General features: G+C 45.7%; 2 protein-coding genes across 3 annotated transcripts in view; one reads left to right on the top strand and one right to left on the bottom strand.

Moving 5' to 3' along the window:
* LOC126568609 (mobility group protein 1A) overlaps nt 1-19,275 on the top strand; it is a 99,874-nt gene that overhangs the window by 51,282 nt on the left and 29,317 nt on the right. The window contains exon 1 of one of the 2 annotated variants that reach the window (XM_050225113.1): nt 47-60. The exons of the other annotated variant lie outside the window; for it this stretch is intronic. The gene's annotated coding sequence lies outside the window, so the exon portion shown is untranslated. Of the gene's footprint in view, nt 1-46; nt 61-19,275 lie in introns of those variants that run through there. 2 annotated transcript variants of the gene reach the window in all.
* LOC126568517 (enhancer of split malpha protein-like) lies at nt 7,046-7,792 on the bottom strand. Its single transcript, XM_050225004.1, has one exon. It carries the CDS (start codon nt 7,604-7,606, stop codon nt 7,046-7,048), a length of 561 nt encoding a protein of 186 aa, XP_050080961.1. The 5' UTR covers nt 7,607-7,792.

The raw sequence follows: 19,275 nt of genomic DNA, 5'->3' as shown, positions 1-19,275 counted from the left end.
ACGTCAACTTCGTATTTTTCAAAATCGTAACAGTAACTTGTGTTGAGCTGCTGCTCTGTGGATGTGTGTCCTCTCTGTACGGACGAATGAATGGAAATGATATCGAAATTTCCACCACCGAGCGTTTATATACTGGCATCGGTTCGTGGGACCGGATAGGATGGCGAGGAGAAGCAGCATGCGACGACGCAAGACCCTTCTTTCCGTGCTGCTGCTGCTGCGGCTGGCATGGGCTGGCTGGCTGGTTCGGATCCGTGGGAAACTCGCTCGCATCGTCGTTCCCACACGCTGGAACGGCACCACCTGCAAATGTGTTGCTGCTGCTATGCTGCTGTGTACATATACACGGCGGAGTATCGTAACCATCTGTCGCTTTTATGTTTTGGGTCCCTCTCATTCTACGCTCGTTCGTTCGCACGGGTCCGAACTCGTGGACTGGCCAGGGGTTGAACAGGCACGGGGGCATGGGCCGGCCGGGGTGTGCTTAGCCCAGACATGAATGTATGCATGCATGCATGCGTGCTTCTTGGTCTCGCTCTCTCCCTCTCTCTCTCTCTCTCATTCACCCTATGCTTTCTTCGGACCAACTTCTTCATCCCCTAGCCAAGGGGATGGTCGACCAGCGTTCGAAGGGTGGTGAACGGTGCGGGAAATATATGTATCAGTTGCTCGTGCGGTCTCACTCACACGACCGTCTACTTAACGTGCGCACGGGTCTTGCAGAAGAGTAGGAAACCGTACAAACAACCCCACACGATCGAGTGCGTGCTCGATTGCGACCGTGGGAGCCGGACCGAGTATTTTTCATATCAGTTTGTGCGCGGGCTTTTTTTCTTCTTTCCCTCTTTCTTTCCCTTTCCTCTTGCTCTGCTCATCCCCGCACATCTTTCCCTTCCCTACCAGAGGCTTTTAACCGCTGTTCTCGCCTGTTGTTGGCTTTGAATTACTGGGAAAGGAAGTGCCGGGGCGCATGCGGCACAGGCCAAAACTCCGCGTGCGCGCTAAGACTTCTGTCCTCGCTTTCCTTTCCCCCTCCCCCCCTCATTTTCCCTCGCCCCACCTAAAGAGGCTCAAGATGGTTGGGCCAGTTTCCGATCTCGGGCGAGGAGTTTGTTTCGGAAAAACGGTGGGAACCAACACGATTTGGCTTCGATCCGATCATACCCCCATGAACTGGCTGCCGCTGCCGTAAGCGTGTGTTTGACACGAGCTTCCCGTTTTTGCTGTTGGAGGATGCTTTTTTTTGTAGTTGTTGTTGATCTGTTCTATCTTTACGCTTTCGTTCATCGCTTCATTGTAAATGCGGTGATCGCGCGCATGCTGGGCTCGTGTGGTTGAAGGCAGCGATCGAGCGACCCTTTCCTTGGCCCGTGGCGTCCACCATTCCGGATCCGGAAATCGTGGTTGCTGATAGTGAAAAGCTCACCGTTCTCTCGGTGGCTTATCCGGTGGGTATGGGAGACCGATGGCGCCAAACGAATTAATCCCGAGCCTGATCCCACAGTGGAAGATATGTGTGTGTGTGTGAGCGAGTTCATCCCTCCCTACCAATCTGTTTCTCTATTTCCGGCATGCCAAAGGTCATCCATCCCAAGGCCACCCGTGCACCCGTGAAAGGCAGCACGGGGACAGCACGCGGCAGACACGAGACGGCTTGCGACGCGGGTACGCCGAGTGACCCACGGAGTCGTGTTGGGTGATTGGGAAGTGGGCGATTTCGGAAGCGAGTTTCTTGTCGCGGCGCGCACACGCTCGGCGCGGTCCAATACAGCACGTGTCCGTGTTGCGTAATGTGTGTTGGCGTTCGAAGCCCGCGATCGAATGAATGTGTCGCTGCTGGGTGGAATTTTTATGACCGTGGTAGGTTTTTGGTATCGTAGAAGTCTGGGTGGAGATTCTTGAGCATGAGCAGTTCTTTGAGAACACGTGTTGGAATTTCCGGATAAAAGATTTCTTGCACAGCTATAAATAGCTGACTAAAGTCAGTCTTTATCATTTATTGCTTTTTTAAAGACGAAAGAGCATAGTCAAATTGATGCCAATGCTGTCTTGAGCATAATTAATGATTTTACAGCAATAACTGCTGTTGCTTACGACCAGGCTAAATGAACATTTCTAAAACGTAGAATGGCTTTTCCCCCTTGCAATAGTTTTAGCACAACCATCCCCTTCTCAGATTTGCTGCGATGCAAACATTTCTTTACGCAATGGTCTTAGCGCAAATATTCGTTGCGCAGGAATGGAAAACCAGCATCATGTAATGCCCTCAGCCGAAGCACATCTTTCCGTTTTGATCCTTGCAAGCTAGGGTTGCACTTCAAGACGTCCAGGCCTATTCTTTCAGCGACCCTCCTGTTGACCCTAGCGCGTGGAAAACCCGATGCCACCAAGAATCGTTAGTCCCCCTTTCTACTAGACCCGATCGCGCAATTAAGCATTCCTGGCGAAAGAATTTCGGCACAAGGGGTTCGAAAAATGTCCGTTACGTTACGTCTACGGTAGGGTGCATCAGGAAGTCCCCGTTACTGTGTACGTGTGCGCAAACGTGCACGCGAAAGTCAAGGTGCCGCCGGCATCAGTTAAGAATTAGGGGTGCTGTGTAAGAAGACGGGCGATCGCAAGTCAGGCTAGGCTTCTGCCAGGAAAGTGTGCCTAATCGGGCAGCCAGCATGCATGCGTGCCACGATAAGCGATGCAATGTATTGGAGGGTCGGTAGATGGATTGGGGGAATTTTTACTCAAGAGAAGTTCATTTGTGCATTGGCATGAGGGTTGAACAACTTATGTATTTTTTTTTATAAAAGTACAACCTCGAAGAAGGAAATATTTGAAACAGAAAGCGAAAGTAGCATGAAATGTCAGTAAAAGCTAAATCCAAAAGAGATAAAGAAAAGAATTTTAGATATAAGACATAAAACAACCAAGACAGAAATAAACAAATATAAGAAATACCAAATATCCTCAAATAACTGATGTTTAATTTATAATTCAGCGAACAAACCTCAAGCAAGCGAAAGAAAAGAGAACAATGCAAAAAATTACCGCGAAACAATTTAAATATTTGCATCTCCTGGCCTGGCGCCAGCGCCACAAACGCGTGCTACAATGCAACCGATTTGCCGATTGACAACATGCGTTTTGCAGCCTGTTTCATCATCCTTTCCTTCTCTCCTTTCTTTGCCCCATCCCATCTTCCGCTTATCCGCCGCAACAGCCAGCGCAAAGCCGAGCCTCGAACTGCGCCGTGAGGGCGATTCATCAATGAAAAGCAAGCAGCCTCAGCAGCGCGTGTTTATTATGATTCACGATCAAGTTACCCTTTGCTGCTCCACCTTTATCCAACCGTGGGCACACACACTCGCGCACACGTACGTTGCTGTTTGTCGAACTCATCCATCAAGAAGAGCTTCAAGGGGGAGTTGGAGAGTGGAGTGAATTGAGCCGATTCCGTCGCGCCCAATTTCCACCACCCAAACCAACCCATTGGGCTGGAGGGAGTCAATTTTGCAATGCTGGACGATAACCGCACACACACACACACACAAGCGGTCGAGTAAGGCGCGGAACGTGTTCGTACATGTGCCATCATCGTCCAACGATCGCTCGCAGCATAAACAGAAGCATTGGAGCGGCAGGCCGGGGGGAAGACACAGGAGAGAGAAAAAAAAAGCAAAACAACATAACAAACAACCCTGATAAAAAAGCGCACACCCAGGCAGGCAGGCTTTCCGTGGGACCGTGGGACGCTCGCGCGCGATACGCCACACCGGCAGCGAACCGGCGATGACGTTCTGATCCGTAGCCCGAGTCCGAAACCGATCCGATCCGTGGGAAACGGCGGCAGGTGCAGACCAAGCGAAATGATTTTCAACATGGTCCGAGAGTGCTGTTGCTCCTTCTCTTTCTGTCTCTCATGCCCTCCGCTTCCTGCCCATCTCGCTTCCTTCGTCCCTTTTACCGAGCTTCGCCAACGCACCACACCACATGTGGCGGGACGATGATGACGATGATGTGTTGTTGGTACGGGTCGGCTACTACGCTCTCACGGTCCCTTCGCACATGCCGCACACAAGGGATGGTGGGAAAACAGAGGGGGGGGGGGGGGAGGGAAGGAGGCACAAAAGGGATGAGCGGTTGGTACGTGGCGTATGTGTTTTTATTATCGCCCCGTGGTGATCGCTTTTAATTGGTTGCGTTGTTGTTGTTGATGGTAATGCTGCTGTTGATAGGGTGCTTGCGAAGACAAGCATTAAATGGAGGCTCCCACTTTTCAGCGCTAGAGACCCCGTATGGGTGAGCTGCTACTTCTACCACTGTTCCGAATTTGGCTCGCACGTGGATCGGTGATGGTTAGCGCGCGCGCGCGAGCGGCTTAAGTAGGGAAATGATGTAACGGCAACGGCACCGGTTCTGATGACGGGCCCCCGTTTGAGGGAATTAGATTGCGCGTTTAACAGTGTTTGCGCCATGTTCCGGTCGGGGCTTTCATTCACCGCACCGAGGTGCTAAATGGAGTCCATTTGGGGTTGGGGTGCTGGCGATTTGTTGTTGATAGTTTATTTATAACTGGGTGGGGTGGGAAACCTACACAGGGGTGATTTCCCGGGAGCTACTGCTAGAGCTATAATCATTTGTTTAATGAATTGATGACTTAGTTTGCTGGTTAATATTACGATTTAAAAAAAAACCAGTAGAAACAAACTTGTACCAGGTTGCATCATAACAACTCTAGCTGTGGTTAGTATTTATGTTTATTGCACTGTGAGATTATGAAGGCTACAAAAACACACTTTTAACGCGCCTCTTCAGCTTCTAAGGATAACAAACACACACACGCGCGCGTAAGAACACGGACCAAAAAGGACACACCGATAATGGAGCTATCCTAATAAGCAGTAAACATTACAAGATACAAGTCTTCGTCGTTGTCCTTCTTCATCCCTGTGCGTGCCTCTGGAAGCCATGCTATTAACGCATATTTGTGTTCTTATTGACACGATTTGTCACTCAACGCTAAGGATAATTGGTTTATTATAAGAAAGGATAAATATTCATTTACATTTTATCCGGAGCATCGGTTATCCTATTTTCAATTTATTCTAAATGGTACAAATATGCTTGATTTTGTAATATTAGCAATAAGCTAGTAAGTTTTTGTTTACTTTCATTTTTTATGTAATTTCATTCAGTCCTTCGGGCTGCCCCTCGCAGGGCTAGCTGGAAGAGGTGTTGATTGTTAACACAAAGAGACCTCTTTGAAATCCCACCCCAATTGATAATCAAGGGTAAATTTAAATCAAAAATTTAAAAATTGCTGACCAATCCATGTAGTAGTCAAGAGTCTAGAGTATCTAGAGTCAAAGAGGTAAATGAAGGAGTCAGTTCTGCAGACATATAAGAGGAATAGTCTGAAATAAAAGAGTTCGTATAAGACTGATGATCTATCTACGGTTAAAACTAGGTCAAGTAAAGCTAATATCTTATCATTCATTTTGATCATCCTTATCAAGATATAGCCGTTTTTGTTTTATTATCTTAAGGATTTCCTGGTCGCTTTGCTGAGATGAAATCGTTTACTAAGTCATTAAATTTTATAGAACACCAATCTCCCCGCAGCAAAATCTTGTCAAACGCTTTTTATCTCAAATGTAGATAATAACTATTAAACCACCGATCCTCTTCAAACAACGCTAATGCAGCATTCGTTCCATACCGGCAAATTATCACAAAACAGCACATGTGCAAACATTTCCCCGACCGGCCAGAAACGGCTTTTCCCACCAACGCAAGCGCATTCGGAGAAAATCGATTACGGCCAAGTAACAGGCCTGTCCCGAAAAAAAGGACCTGTCAAGTGCATTATGCACGCATGAACTGCGGTAATGGACGAGTGGTGATTGTAACTTCAGCATAACAAAAAAAGAAATCCTGCTAGATCCTAAAGGTCCTTTTTGTTTTTTCAGGACCTTTCCGCTTTTTTGTTCGTTGCTTCCTTGCTTGGCCATTCGCTTGGTCTCTTTCCCTCCGGGATCGGCTATATTCTAGGAAGGACTTAGGAAGAATACCGGCCCGCCCGAATAGGAGTAAGATTTCACAGGAACAAGCGCAAGAAATGCCGCCACCGCCATGGACAAGAAAATTCCTGGAGCGGTAAGTATACAGTCCGATTAGAGAACAGCGGGAAGAAACGGGAACGACGGGTATAATCCGAAATGGAACTTCTAAGGAGAAAAAGAACACCCAGAAAAGTTCTCGGAAACGGTATTGCTACGGTTCTTATAAGATTCCAGCTGGAGAGGAGCGAATGAAGAAGCTAGTTGGAATATTATTTTCTTATTGCTTACAGGAAACGTAAGCCGTTCCCAATTAACCCATGCGAATTAGCTGTCTTATCATCGCTTAACGCTCATTCAAGTCGTTCTCTGCAGCCAACCAAATGAGGCGCAAGAGAGAAACCGCGCATCACACCACAAAAAAAAGCGTTTTTGTTTGTAAACAACCTGTTGCTGCTGCCGCGCTCACCGTGAAAATTCGGACAAATTGCATCACAACAACCTGTTGCTCGTACTCTGCCGGGAAAAAAAAACAACCACCTCTCCCGAAATTCCCTTTTAACCCCCAAAAAGACCCCATTCCCAACAAGCAATAAAAAGACAGTAAAGTTTTTTGTTTGTTTTAGGCGTGTTTTTGTATTAATATCATCTATCAGATTTTGCTTACAAAACAAAATTGGAAGACACGTTGATCAATCACAATGTTGGAAGACAGTTTTAACCCTACTATCACATGAAAAAGCTACGGACCCTAAACTAAACCTATTAAAGCTGTACCATCATCATCGTCAGTGTTTGCAGGCTCCCCATGCACGCGCTCTTGCTGGCCAGGCTGCAAGCAAGACGGTCGAGGGGGACGGTGCACCAGAAGAGCACCACCCGGAAGAGATCGTGAGTTTGTTGTTCCTTCTTGGTTCCACCCGTTTGCTTTGGAGTTTGCACTGGAGATCAATCGCAAGGATGGAAGCGCAAGTCGGTTGCTGGGAGCTCTCTTAAGCCTGAGCCCAACGGTCGGCGTAAGCTTGCTGGGCGTACTGCTGCTCCTCGCTGTAGCAGTGTGCCGGTTGAATCAGGTCCTCGTCAACTTCGCGGGCCGGCATTGCCGTCCAGAAGAAGGTGCCGGCTTCGGTGCGGGCAAAGTGTACCGGAACGTACAGTTCCTCGGGGACTACTGGCTGCAGGCGGAGCTGCTGATCCTCCAGCACAAGGATCGCTGCATCGGTGGCGTGGCACTGTTCGAGTTCGGCAACCAGTTCCGCTTCCAGACGCTCGTTGGCTGAGTTGTCGTAGTCACAGTCGAAGTCATCGATGTAGCTGATGATGGAGCGGCGCTGATCGACGTAGTCACTGTTGCTCGACTTCACTGACTGGGTCTTGTGGCTTTTGCTCTTGAGCAGGGTCACCAGTGGCTTCAGGATCTTCTTCAACCGGTAGACGGCGGAAGATTTGGCCAACTTCTCACTGTTGTAGCGGTTCTCGTTGATGCTGTTGTTGCTGCAGGCGGCCAGGTTGGCGGTGGCGGCGTTGTTGTTGTTCACGGCGTACGAATACATGTTGGAGTTTGTTTGTTGTTTGTTATCACAAGGTAAACTTCGCGTTTTGATCACTTATCACGTTGCGCTTTATCGCAAACTTGTTTACTTCTCGTTCTTCGAGTTTGAATGTAAAAACGTGAGTCGTTTTTATCGAACTTGTTTGAGCTGTTCGCTGCTGAGCTGATCGAATGCGTTTGATGTGGAATTTCGGTCCACCCAGCGCTTATATAGTGAGCCGAACCTTCCGACCCTCCGGCCACCTTCTACCACCACCGCCGCATCCCATGCGAGCAAGTGAACGAGAGCACACCAACACAGACAGTAGGTGGTAGGTTCGGGAAAAACGGACGAATCAGGACACGCCATTGCAGGCAGGTGTTCGCTGCCCGGTTTTCCATGGGAACGGAACCCAACGCGGACCCGAACACAGTGGAATCTGAGAACGGATCGAGAAGAGAAACAAACAACAGCCGAGCAAAAGGGAGAAAAAAATGAAAAAAAACACACACACACACACACGCACATGCACACGGACTAAATCCCTTCCCGCAAAGAGTGGACGGAAAACGAAGAGACAGGAAGGTGAAACGGGGCAAGGACCCTTTTGCTTGCTCTGTGCGGGAAAGGACCTGCACGTAATTCAATAACACACCCTCCCCGATTGGACCCGACGCCCTCGAGGGCGTACGAGGGTGCACAAGTGCGGTACGTGCGGGAGGACCGCGCACCGGAGGACAACGCAAAGCGCAAAAGGAGCGGAGCGATTTTTCGTGAAATCGTGGGAACTCAAATCTTTTACAGTTTCCCACAGACACTTTTTACACGGAAAAAGCAGCCTTTAAAAAGCGGGCAGATGGCTAGCGAGGGTGATTATATTTTCGGTTAGCGCTTCGTCCCTTCTAGTTCGTTCCTTCACGCCAAGGATGCTGGATGACGATGCCTTCTCGCTCGTTCGTGCTGACGACGACGCTGTTGATGGGCGAGAGCAACACAGAAAAGGATCGGCCGCGGCGAGGAACACGGAAGATAAAAACCCACTGCAACATTAAGCGCAGGACAACAGCAACACAATCTAGGGCCCGTGATCGAAAGAAAGCCTCCGGGAGGAGTCCTGGCTTTGTTGTGGCCTATTCACAGAGCCTGGGAAAAACCGAGGATCGCAATCGGGGTTCCTTCAAGATAAAAACACGTGCACTTCTCGTCCCTGCGATCGCACAACGGATCATCGTTTTTTTTTTACTCTTCATCTTCGCTACGATCACTGTGTTGCTGTGTTGTTGAGTTGTTTTGAGTTCGTCCCGGTGCCGTCTTCCTTATCCCTTTCCCTTCCCTCTGCCTCCTTTTCCCACCACTTTCATTCATGATCAATTAGACTCCTTTTTGGCACAACGATAATCATTTACGGGTGTTATTTTCTTTCTCCCTTTCTCGACAATCCCTTTTAACACTCGCATTACGGACATTCTGTTACTTTCTGGTTCCCGTCAGCCCGGTTTATTTTTGTGCATTTTATTTTTGGTTAATTTCCCATCGTAAAGCGGTAATCGAATCGAAGCGTTTTGGTCAGATTTTGGGCTACTGGTGGGTTTATAGGGGTTTTTTTTCCTCTCGTTTTTCGTTGTTTTGTTGTTACTAAAAAAATGGTAATGTATTACAATTTCGGCTGCTTCTCGGCTGTTGTTGATGCCTTTGCAACGGTTTTTCTCATTTTTGGACTTTGCTTTGCGTTGCTGTTGCACGTGTTTTTTTTTATCGTTGATGCTCGATCCCGTTCGGTATCGATCATTATCCTTTGCAGAGCAGAGAGATGCAGCAAGAGCACGCGGAACGATCAGGATGGGTTTGTGCTTCTTGGAGTGTATTATTTTGCTTCTCCGCACGTTTTGTTGTTGTGCTAGATGTTCGACAACAACAAACTCGGAAGGATAAGCCTCCTTTCCCAGCGGCCTTTTTTTCTCAGGAAAGGAAAAGGTGCAAGTGCATCGATAGGTGTAGATGTAACAATGATAATAATAATGCAACTTGGGTTTTTGATTAATTTTTATTTTATTTCCCACACCACAACGGGTTTCACAAGGATAGCTGCCTTGAAATAGGGGATAACGTTAGATGACACAAGTGTCCGAGCCGAGATCGGGATTGTCCCTCACCTTTGAGAAGATGCTGTGAGAATCTCTAGCTGTTTACTTTTTTATTGCCATCGCTCTCGTAATCGATTATCCTGCTAACCGTATCATTATCCTGACCCATTTTCTAATGGACGACAAGGAACGCACAACATTTTCTCACGAATCAATTCTTGTCAACGTTGCCCAATATTGTAGCCCTTAACCTTACCCAAAAGAGGGAGGAATTGAGCTTCAGCACACAAACACAGTTCATTTGCTTTTCCCTCACTTGCTAGCCTCGGTCCCCTCGGAGTAATTCTTCAAGCGGCGCACTTGCCAGGGAGGTTCAGGGCTCAAAGCAGCGTTTGCTCGGTGGGGGAAAAAAAAGGTGGTTGAACGTTGTTCGGCGACAGGTTTTTCCCGAACCACCCGAGCAGGCAAACGGACGAGGTGTAAATTCCAACACACCGGGGCATCAGCACGGAAGGATCTGTGCGGAAGGATTAAGCAAAGAGTGGGAAACTCGTGCGTGATTTATGCTACGGTTGTTTGAGCTAGCAAGCCTTTTAAAAAACGCAAATTATTGTAGAATTATGAGCTTAAATTATGAACAACAAATGGTAATGTTTTCTTGCCTGAGCCTTGAGCCTGATAACGATCGCATTATATCATAACAATAGAATAACATCGTGGCAGAGAATGCGTGTCTGATGGTGTGATCTTTTGTCTAACTAAAGTTGAGAATAACTGAAATATATCCATTACTTCTAGTACTGGTTACCTCCTTTATGATGTCACCAAAAGACATTTTTAATTTATTATGTAGCAGAACATGACAATACGGCATTGGACCGTCATAATCAATTGTAAATAAAAAATGTAGCAGAACATAACTAAACATCCTCCATATCCCAACGTGCTGTAGCAGAATGTTTATTTATTGACAGTTTAGAACCTTAAAAACCCCCAAGCCAAACTGAACGCAGCGGACACGCACAAACATTAGATTATTTATGAGATTTTTCTCTAAAACACCAGTTCCACTTGTTACAAGGTGTCCTACGAATCCAGTGCATAATGAGCCATCTGTAAAACATTCTCGGCCACTCTGAAGCACGGCTTGCACGATGGTTCCTCAGAAAGAAAAGGGAAAACATATGCAACGATCTTCACCCTCGATCCCGAGAAAACAATCGCTTCCCTTCAGCATTGCTTCAGGAGGGAAAACAAGCGTAACAAGTGTGTAAGCAGACGCGTACACGTACGTGACAAGCAAGTAGGGGGCCAAAAGCAATAAAGTTTACAAACCCTCCCATACCTCGAAATTAATGCTCAATTTCCCAGTGTTCCCGAGAAAGCCGGGGAAAGAACTTATACAGCTGTCAATATTTGGTGACCCACAGGCACGTTATGAGCGCGCTGATTAAGTGCTCTTTAGGTGGGTTTAACCACCAGCGAAACGTGAACCCACGCCAACAAATCACGTCCGTGACGGTCGGATGGGACGACGGGTCGGGCGAGCAGCAAATCAATTGGTTCTGTTAAGAATTCTCCATCTTCCAAGTTCGTGTCAAGTGAAAAGCCAACACTACCCTGGCACTTCCTGTCCCGTCCTCGGTCCGCTCGATGGGTAATTGCTAGCATCACGTACCGTACCGTATGTAGGAATTGTTTGAACAATTTCCATGTCATCCTTTGCCTAGACGTCCAAAACCTTCGCCTCGGATGGTGGGAAAAACCGTACAAACAAAACGCAAACGAACGATGCAATAAAAACAAGTTGACAATTTAATGGTGTGCACTATGCGAGTTCTGTTTGTCGTCGGGATTTGTCGGGTTCGTCTCGTATGACGAAGGATATGGCTGAGTTTAAGGATTCAAATTTGAAACAAACCAGAAACACGAAAGAGGCAGATACGCTGATGAAGCGTAAAACGTGAACATGTGAAGAGAACGGAAAGCCTGGATAGCCAGGGGCAAGAGGAAACTCGAGAGCCCTGTTGTATAGAACCGGACCGCAACCATAACCGGCAAGGATCCTTACCTTCACCCGATCCCGGCGGGGGCTTTCCGTTCCCAATTTACACCCGCACTAATTCTATGCCTCGCCTTCACTCATCGGCGTGGTGAAACTTTCCCAGGCTCTGATGCGAACAAGTGTCCGCTTTTCGTTGCCTTATTATCCCGAACCACCGAGCCGATCCTTTCGTCCTTCGCCCGGCAGAAGAAGGAACGCCCTTAGTCACGTCCCTTGCTGTGGTTGTGATCCTTGTTGATCGATGTTTGCCCAAGTCCCGTCCAAAAAGGATCGACAATCTTATCCTTCTTCAAACTGTACACCTTCATGCCTCGAGTACAAGCCCCGGAGGTAATTCTATCCGTCGCTGTCGGCGTTGAGCGTTGTTTTATGATGTTTGTGTCTAGCTTTTTTTTTTTCTTTCTTACACTCTTCTTCTCTGCCGTACCGTCCTGACCTAGCCCGCACTGTTTTTATTTGTAGGCTTTGTTGGGTTTTCTGCGTTATGCTTTCAGTGCTCCGGCGGTCCGTTGTTCCATAGCGTCTCCGTTTACAGTTTTCTGCTCCGTGTTTGGTCAGTTTCGGGCGAGTGTGGAGGGCAGGGGCGAAACAGGATCGTGATGAAGATCGTTCACGGTCATGCTGAAGGAAGATCTAATAAGGAGTAATAAGGGATCGATGAGCAGAAGAATTATCCATTTTTTTTTGTGAGAAGACATGCATGCAAGGAGACGAACCGTGAAAAGGAGCAAAAGCGAACAGAAGAAACTATAATAAAACACTGCAGCACTCGGTCTGGAGGACGGATTTTTCGATATATTTTCCCACACTTTCATTGAACACGTGCACGCAGTTAAAAGGATGAACGGTGCGAAGGATAGGAGAGAACGAACGGTACAAAAATATATATTGGTTATATGTTGTACGGCATCGCCGACATCGCTATCCAGAGGAGTGTGAGAGGCGACGAGTCGGTGACGATGATGGCTATGCTCGACGTGCCCACAGGGGACACAGGGTGTCTGTCTGGTTTTGCTGCAGGTTCTGTTTCTTTCGGAAATGCAACGACGGCTATGGAAAACTGACAAGGGAGTGTGGGTTTTCCACAACTCAAGGGACAGGTTAGGGTGATGGCATGTGAATCTGCATTATAATTTTGGCATAAATTATCGTCGAGGATTTAGTTAGGACAAGTGTGGTGGAATTTTAAATAGAGATGAATTTTGTATGTGGATTATTCATCGAAAAAAAAAGAGGTTCTATTGGTATTTCTCCGAAATGTTGAGAATGAAGCTGAATTGCTAGATAAGAAAACACTTTTATCAACAAGGAATTGTAACAATATCACATGAAAAGAGAGCCTTAATTTAAGACAAATTTTTAAGGCAACTTAAGTGACTCTGACTTCCAGAAGATGTCATCAGATTGACACCGGACGATCACCTCTTTTGTTTGCGCTCATATTTGCAGCAGAGCCGTGGTATACGAAAAATAAGATGAAGTTATGGTGCTGATGAATCCACCCTTATGTTCAGGATATCTGATCGGTAAATGATGACGCTCGATCGAGAGTGATGGAAAGGATTTTTGAAACAGTTTCAATAAATTTTTACATTAAACTGCATATACAACTTTATTGTTCATTATTGTACAAAAATATTCCCAAAATGCAAGATCACCCTGTACTTTAGCTATTCGATTCCTTTTTCTGGGTCTTCATATTTGTGTTGCACTTTTTTATCCTTCTTCCCCGAGGGTCTCGACTTACTGAACATGAGCAAACTTGAAACGCATCCTCCTCCATCAACCTCCTTTTCTTGCTTTTCCTTCTTCCAAAACATTGCCAGCCAACTCCTTCGTAAGCATAGAAAAAAAAACCTTCCAAAATTAAGAAGATGGAACCCATTCTCACACGTTGCATGTTACAACACACAGATCACGTCCCGTCCTCCGCTTAACCTCTCGACGATCCTCCGCGAGTCAGCGTGGTTAAAAAAGAAGCAAACAACAAAGATTCTGGATTGCCCGGGTGCACGTGTTCAAGATCGAAAGCAAACCAACCGAGATCTCCACGATCTTCTCGATCGCCCTCGTCCCTTGTGTGCTGGTCCGACCAGTGTTCGTTGCTTCTGCTTCCACTGCTGAGGCCCGGGAAGGCTTCCGTGGCACGTACTAAAATGGGTAATCTACCATTCCCGAGATCGGGCCCGATTGTGATTCTGTCTGCCGTTGCTGCCGTGTTGCTGCTGCTGCTTCTGCTGCTCCTTTCTGCTACGGCATTCTTGCAGTAATTGTTTCTTTCATTTATTTTCCTTTCGGAGCATTTTCTTTCGAACTCGCCTTTCGACTCGGGATAATAGGGCTTGGCACTTCCCGATCCCTTTTCACGTTACGCTGAATTAGAAGTCAATAATGTTGGTATGAAAGGACGAACAGCCAGTAGAATAGTGACCGAGAGCATAGAACCGTATAACTACACACAACACAATAACAAAAAAAAACACATTCAAACTGCATAGAATAGAGAAGGTAAGGAAAACCAGAAACCAGAAAACGAAAAGAATGACGGTCTGGCACGGCAACTAAACCAAAAAACCAAAGGAAACATTTTAAAACATTCTCGGGCCAAAAATTATGACTCGACTTGTTCGATCCTGTCCAATTTGGGTTCGTCCATTTTCCACCGTTGCCCATTCCATTTCTGGTGGGTTTTGTGTCGTTTTGTGTGTTCATTATCGTCGGGATGCTTCTCCTTCAGCACCGAACCGGACCTACTTGAGGGTGTAATTTTTGAACCTTTTTTTTCCCCCGAAAAAAATAAGAAAAAACCAATCCAACAATAGATCGAAAGTCCAGCCTGAAAATTAGGCTCAGGACGTGTTGAATGCGTCTAGAAATTTGGGAACCCTATGGTCCTAATCGATCAATTGCGCAGGAGAAGCCAGGAAACCGTGCTTTTCAGTGTTTTCGAGGTTTCTTTTGAAATTATTATCACAATCTTTTCCCTTTTTTGTTTATCTTTTACCTCAGAGAGTTTGCGTATAGAATGTGTAAAAATGTTACAAAAGTTTTGTTTCCTTTTTCATGGGTTGATTGGGAAGTAAAGAATGGAAAAGCTGATTCCTATTTGCCAGGTCCTCCCCTCCGGGGCTGTGTTTTTCTCCTCTTTCTTATTGCCATTATTCAATTGTTGTGCGTGTCTTGGATTCTTTTCATTAGGACTGTAACCGTAAGTAAAAACCCTGCTAAAGCCCTAATTTAAGCTCATTGGAAAGTATGAAATTTGTTCGCCTTATAAATCGTCAGTTACGGTTACGACAGGGTAAGTTCAAGATTGTGCAGATAGACCGAATCAAAAAGGTTAGGGAGCTGGGAACGAATGAATCATGTTTTTCCTGTCCACAAGCAAACAGCTTCAAGCGTGATCGTTTACGGTCAAAGATCAAGCCTGAGAAAGGACCAACGAGAGAAGAAAGAAGAGAGAGAAAAAAAAACATCCTCAAGTCAACGTTTACCGAAACCCTCGAATCTAATCGTTCGAATTGGCTGCTACAATAAGCTGACTCGATAGTGTTAAGAAGGGACACTGGTCAAATTGGGCAACCGTTGTTATTGTTTTTTTTTTTTTTTGTTCAGCTGGTTTAGAATGGTTCAGCTTTTAAAACATTGTTACCAAATAAATCTTCCTCCTAAAAAAATTAACACACCAAACCTTCTTTTTGTCCTTTTGATCGACTGATTGGGTCACCTGGGATGCATCGTCAGCTACTTGGATGTGATTTCGATGATCATTTGATGGGAAAGTAGCTGGAATCTTATTTTATTCCCTCGTTTACGTCCTATCACACGGGTTTCTTGCGTGTTAATGTCTGTTGTTTGCTGCGTCGGGGGTAAAGGGATTCCGTGTCTCCGCAGTAAGGCCAGGCCATGCAGGTGTTAATCCTCCGAAACGCTGTGAGTTGGCGAACTGACAAACAAGAAGAGCCCGAAGATTATTAACCGTGGAAACGCAATTATAATTATTCCTGAAAATCTGTGTGAACGAGTGAAAGTGGCACTCCTGGGGCACAGGTGTCAAACAGGATGGTTTGTCTGGAAGACCTGAGCAAGTGAAAGAAGGCCTGGTTTCCGAAATTATAAGGTTTATGTCTTTTTAATCCTAATTAGGTAGTTCTTTGAGAAGAGAGAGTAATTTATTCCTTTTTATTTTTACTCCTTTTTTAAGGCAAAATCCTTGGAGTTACTTCACCGAGTAACCAAAAAACCGAACTCTATAATACAAAACAATAAAGGTAAACTGCAACTGAAAGGTGTTTGATCGACATTAACACATCAAATCCGTTCCAAATTGATTTCTTTCTACGGCACCGACCCACAACACGTGCCAACCACCCGAAAGGGCACCCTTATTTGTTTGTTTGCTTGCTTGCCTTGTTCCGAGATCCCGACACAAGCTCAAACACGTTTTGAAACACGCCTGACGATGAACACATCCACGGGTTCGGCATGATTGATACGAATGAATCTCTAACCTGAAAAAAAACCCCAACCGCAACCAATGGCAAGGGGATCTTCCGGTTCCGAATCAATCACGTTTGCTGGCGCAATCATGAAACTCACCTCCCAAATAAACAAATAACGATGCCGATTCCTTTTTGTACGAAATTTGTAGCAAATTTTCGGAACCAACGTCAGCATCATCTCCGGTAGCTATTACTATCCTCCCTTCCTTCCAATCGCTGGCGTCTGCTACGAAGCTCGTCCGAAAAATCCGCATTGTCCTGCCCATGATGAAGATGCCCAAGATCTTTGCCAAAAAATAAAAACATACGCCTCAACCTTACCCCTCCCTTACCCACAATCCTTGCTCCACAACAGATCCACACATACGCACAAGGCAGCAGGTGTTTTTTCGGGCGTTCTTGACTTGTTCCAGCGCTTGTTTTTATCACTGTTATTATTTATTTTGTGAGAACCGTGCGCTGGCGCAGTTTCCCACGCTCTGGAAAGATTTTTTGTGCTCCCCAATACCCTCTCCTCCCCCCCCCCCCCCACCCTCCTTCTTTCACCCTTCATCTCATCTTTATTTTTGTGTTTTGCTCCTTTGCGTTACTTCTCGCCTTTTCTTGAATACCGTGGAAGATGTGCAACAAAACAGAAAAGTTTGCAGAAAATAGCAACTACTAAAATAAGCGCTTCCCTCGTCCCGGTGCCCTGCTTTGGGGGTGCCGGGCTGCGCGAATAGCGAAAGCGAGTGGGAAAATGCAACACGATGCACCTGGCGCGTTTGGCCAATTTGGAGCGGCACGAGAGGCCGCCTTCTTTTTTTTTTTTTGGAGAGGGAGCGGCGATGGGTCCTTCGGGCTCCTGGGGTTTTGGAGCTGCCGTGCGGCGAAAGATGCTCATTAGCTAACCCTTGGCGAGGACGTTTGGAAGGGGCTACATTAAGCTAAAAGAGGCTCTTGGAGGTAATTAATGTTTAAGGAGGTACATTGATTGGTGTGGAAATTGCTCGAGCAATTGATGCTCGGCCGATCTTGATTTGCCTATTTTTGTATTGGTTTTTCAATGAATCAATAATTCTTCTCCAGATCAGCATAGTAATAAATATGGTCAGAAGACTATGAATAAATTCTTCAGCAAAATTTTAAACCAAAAACCGTGATTAATGTCCAATCGTAATTGATGACATTGGTGGGCCATGACTACCCCTTGAAGGGTTACACATCCTATAAATGATTCGAACTTGATGAGATTGGTACGGACCCATCCGATGGAAGAAAAAAAAAAACGATAGTGACGCATCAACAAAAATCGATGCAAATGCTTCCCTTTTTTTTTGCTGTTGTCGTCGTTGATTTTTCTTATCTTTCTTGAAAGGATGCTGTGATCGAGCTGCGCCCAACGATCGACGACAGGTTTTCAACGGCCCAGACCCCGTTACCAGGCAAAAAAGGCTGGAAAATGATGATGATGAAGATGCGAAGTGATAGCCAAATAACACCGCCAAACTGACCGAAGCAGGGAGCAAAAAGGTAGCATCGTTGGACACATTTTGAATTCATATTTGGGTGCAAATTGTTATTCTAACTTTTAATGAGAGTCCTTCTGCGACGTTGCTTCCCTGTTCGTGCCTTTAAATGCATGCAAATTTGTTGCTCCACTTAAGGAACTGCATTTTTGTTTTGCTGTTGCTTTTCCTGTGCTCTTTCATCGTCACTTTGGCGGTTCGATGGCGTGAGAAATGTTTTAAAATGTGTTTTTCGCTGCAGCACATTTTTAACACATCGCTTTTGTGTTTTGGAGACACGTTTTTTTGTTGGGCAGAATGTGTTTGTGTGTGTGTGTGTGTGTGTGTGTGTGTGTGTGTGTGTGTGTGTGTGTGTGTGTGTGTGTTCTTTTATGTGACGCCATTATCGACGCTACAAAGTGTCCTTCTGCACAGCAACACTTAGCTGTGCAGGTTTTTTGAAGAATTGAGAAGAAAAAATCCTTGAGCAACATTAAAGCTGGTGGACCAATTTTAGAGGAATTATTTACTTTACCTAGCTACAACAAAGGGATGCCCACCGGGGCCACAGATTACCACATTACATCCCAACCTTCTACATTTCGATTGGTCCCTCCGAGTGTCTAGTCGTATAATTAATACCTTCTTCTTAATTTCTAAACACACCAATAAACCTCCATCGTTGTCTCGCCGGCACACCGACCAACCCGACTACCTACGAAGCTAAAAAACGCAGCAAGTGGTAACGAGAAAAACGAATACGAAATAATAAAAAAACGACCCAAAACCTGACACTTTTTGCCCTTATCGAACCTGTCAGTGGTTCGACTGGCACTGGCAGCCAGACAAAGGGCACGAATGGTAATTTATTTGTCGGGAAACAAGCCCCTGCAGGAGTGGAAAGCCAGCGGGAGAGAGCTCACAATGGAAATGCAGCGTAGCGGGTGTCAAGTGTATGAGGTGGGTCTGGTTTTCGATTCTTATAAGACGCGGTTCCAATAGGATTAGATATTTTAGATTTTCTCAGGCGTTTTTGTTTGCTTTTTGTAATCTCTATTCCTTTATCAAGCCTGACAAACTAGTTAGAATGATCGGGGACTCCAGCTAGAATACTGTCGTTCTTCCCTTTTTAACGTACATAAGGATCCTTTTCTAAATTTTTGATTGGGAAGTGTAGATAATTTTCTCTGTGTATGAGTGGCTTTAGATACTTAAAATCCTACATGTTAGGGATTAATTGTATGCCCTTTTCGAGTAGGATGCGGTCGGACATCAAGTGCTAGTAGACTGGAAATCTGGAAGATAATTTAATAATAACTTACTGCTGACTTCAATATTGCTAACTGATCATGGTTAAAATCGTTCTATTTCTCCCATGTTTTATCCTCTTGAAATATTTTTCGCATTTATTATAATATATCAATTTTCTAATCCTTGACAACTCAAACCATTACAGTATTTGATGAGTCGTTTTTTGTTATTAAATTACCGAACTCTACACCAAAAAACATACAGTCCCTAGAATTGGCTCTACAAACAACCACATTCCTTA

Source organism: Anopheles maculipalpis, chromosome 2RL, assembly GCF_943734695.1.
Source record: "Anopheles maculipalpis chromosome 2RL, idAnoMacuDA_375_x, whole genome shotgun sequence".
In the NCBI taxonomy this organism is placed as follows: Eukaryota; Metazoa; Arthropoda; class Insecta; order Diptera; family Culicidae; genus Anopheles; species Anopheles maculipalpis.
Note: the sequence above shows the minus strand (reverse complement) of the source record. Positions and strands in the feature narration are given on the sequence as shown.

What these genes read in the sequence shown, in the direction of transcription:
- LOC126568517 (XM_050225004.1), bottom strand. Translation starts at nt 7,606, where the DNA reads ATGTATTCGTACGCCGTGAACAACAACAACGCCGCCACCGCCAACCTG.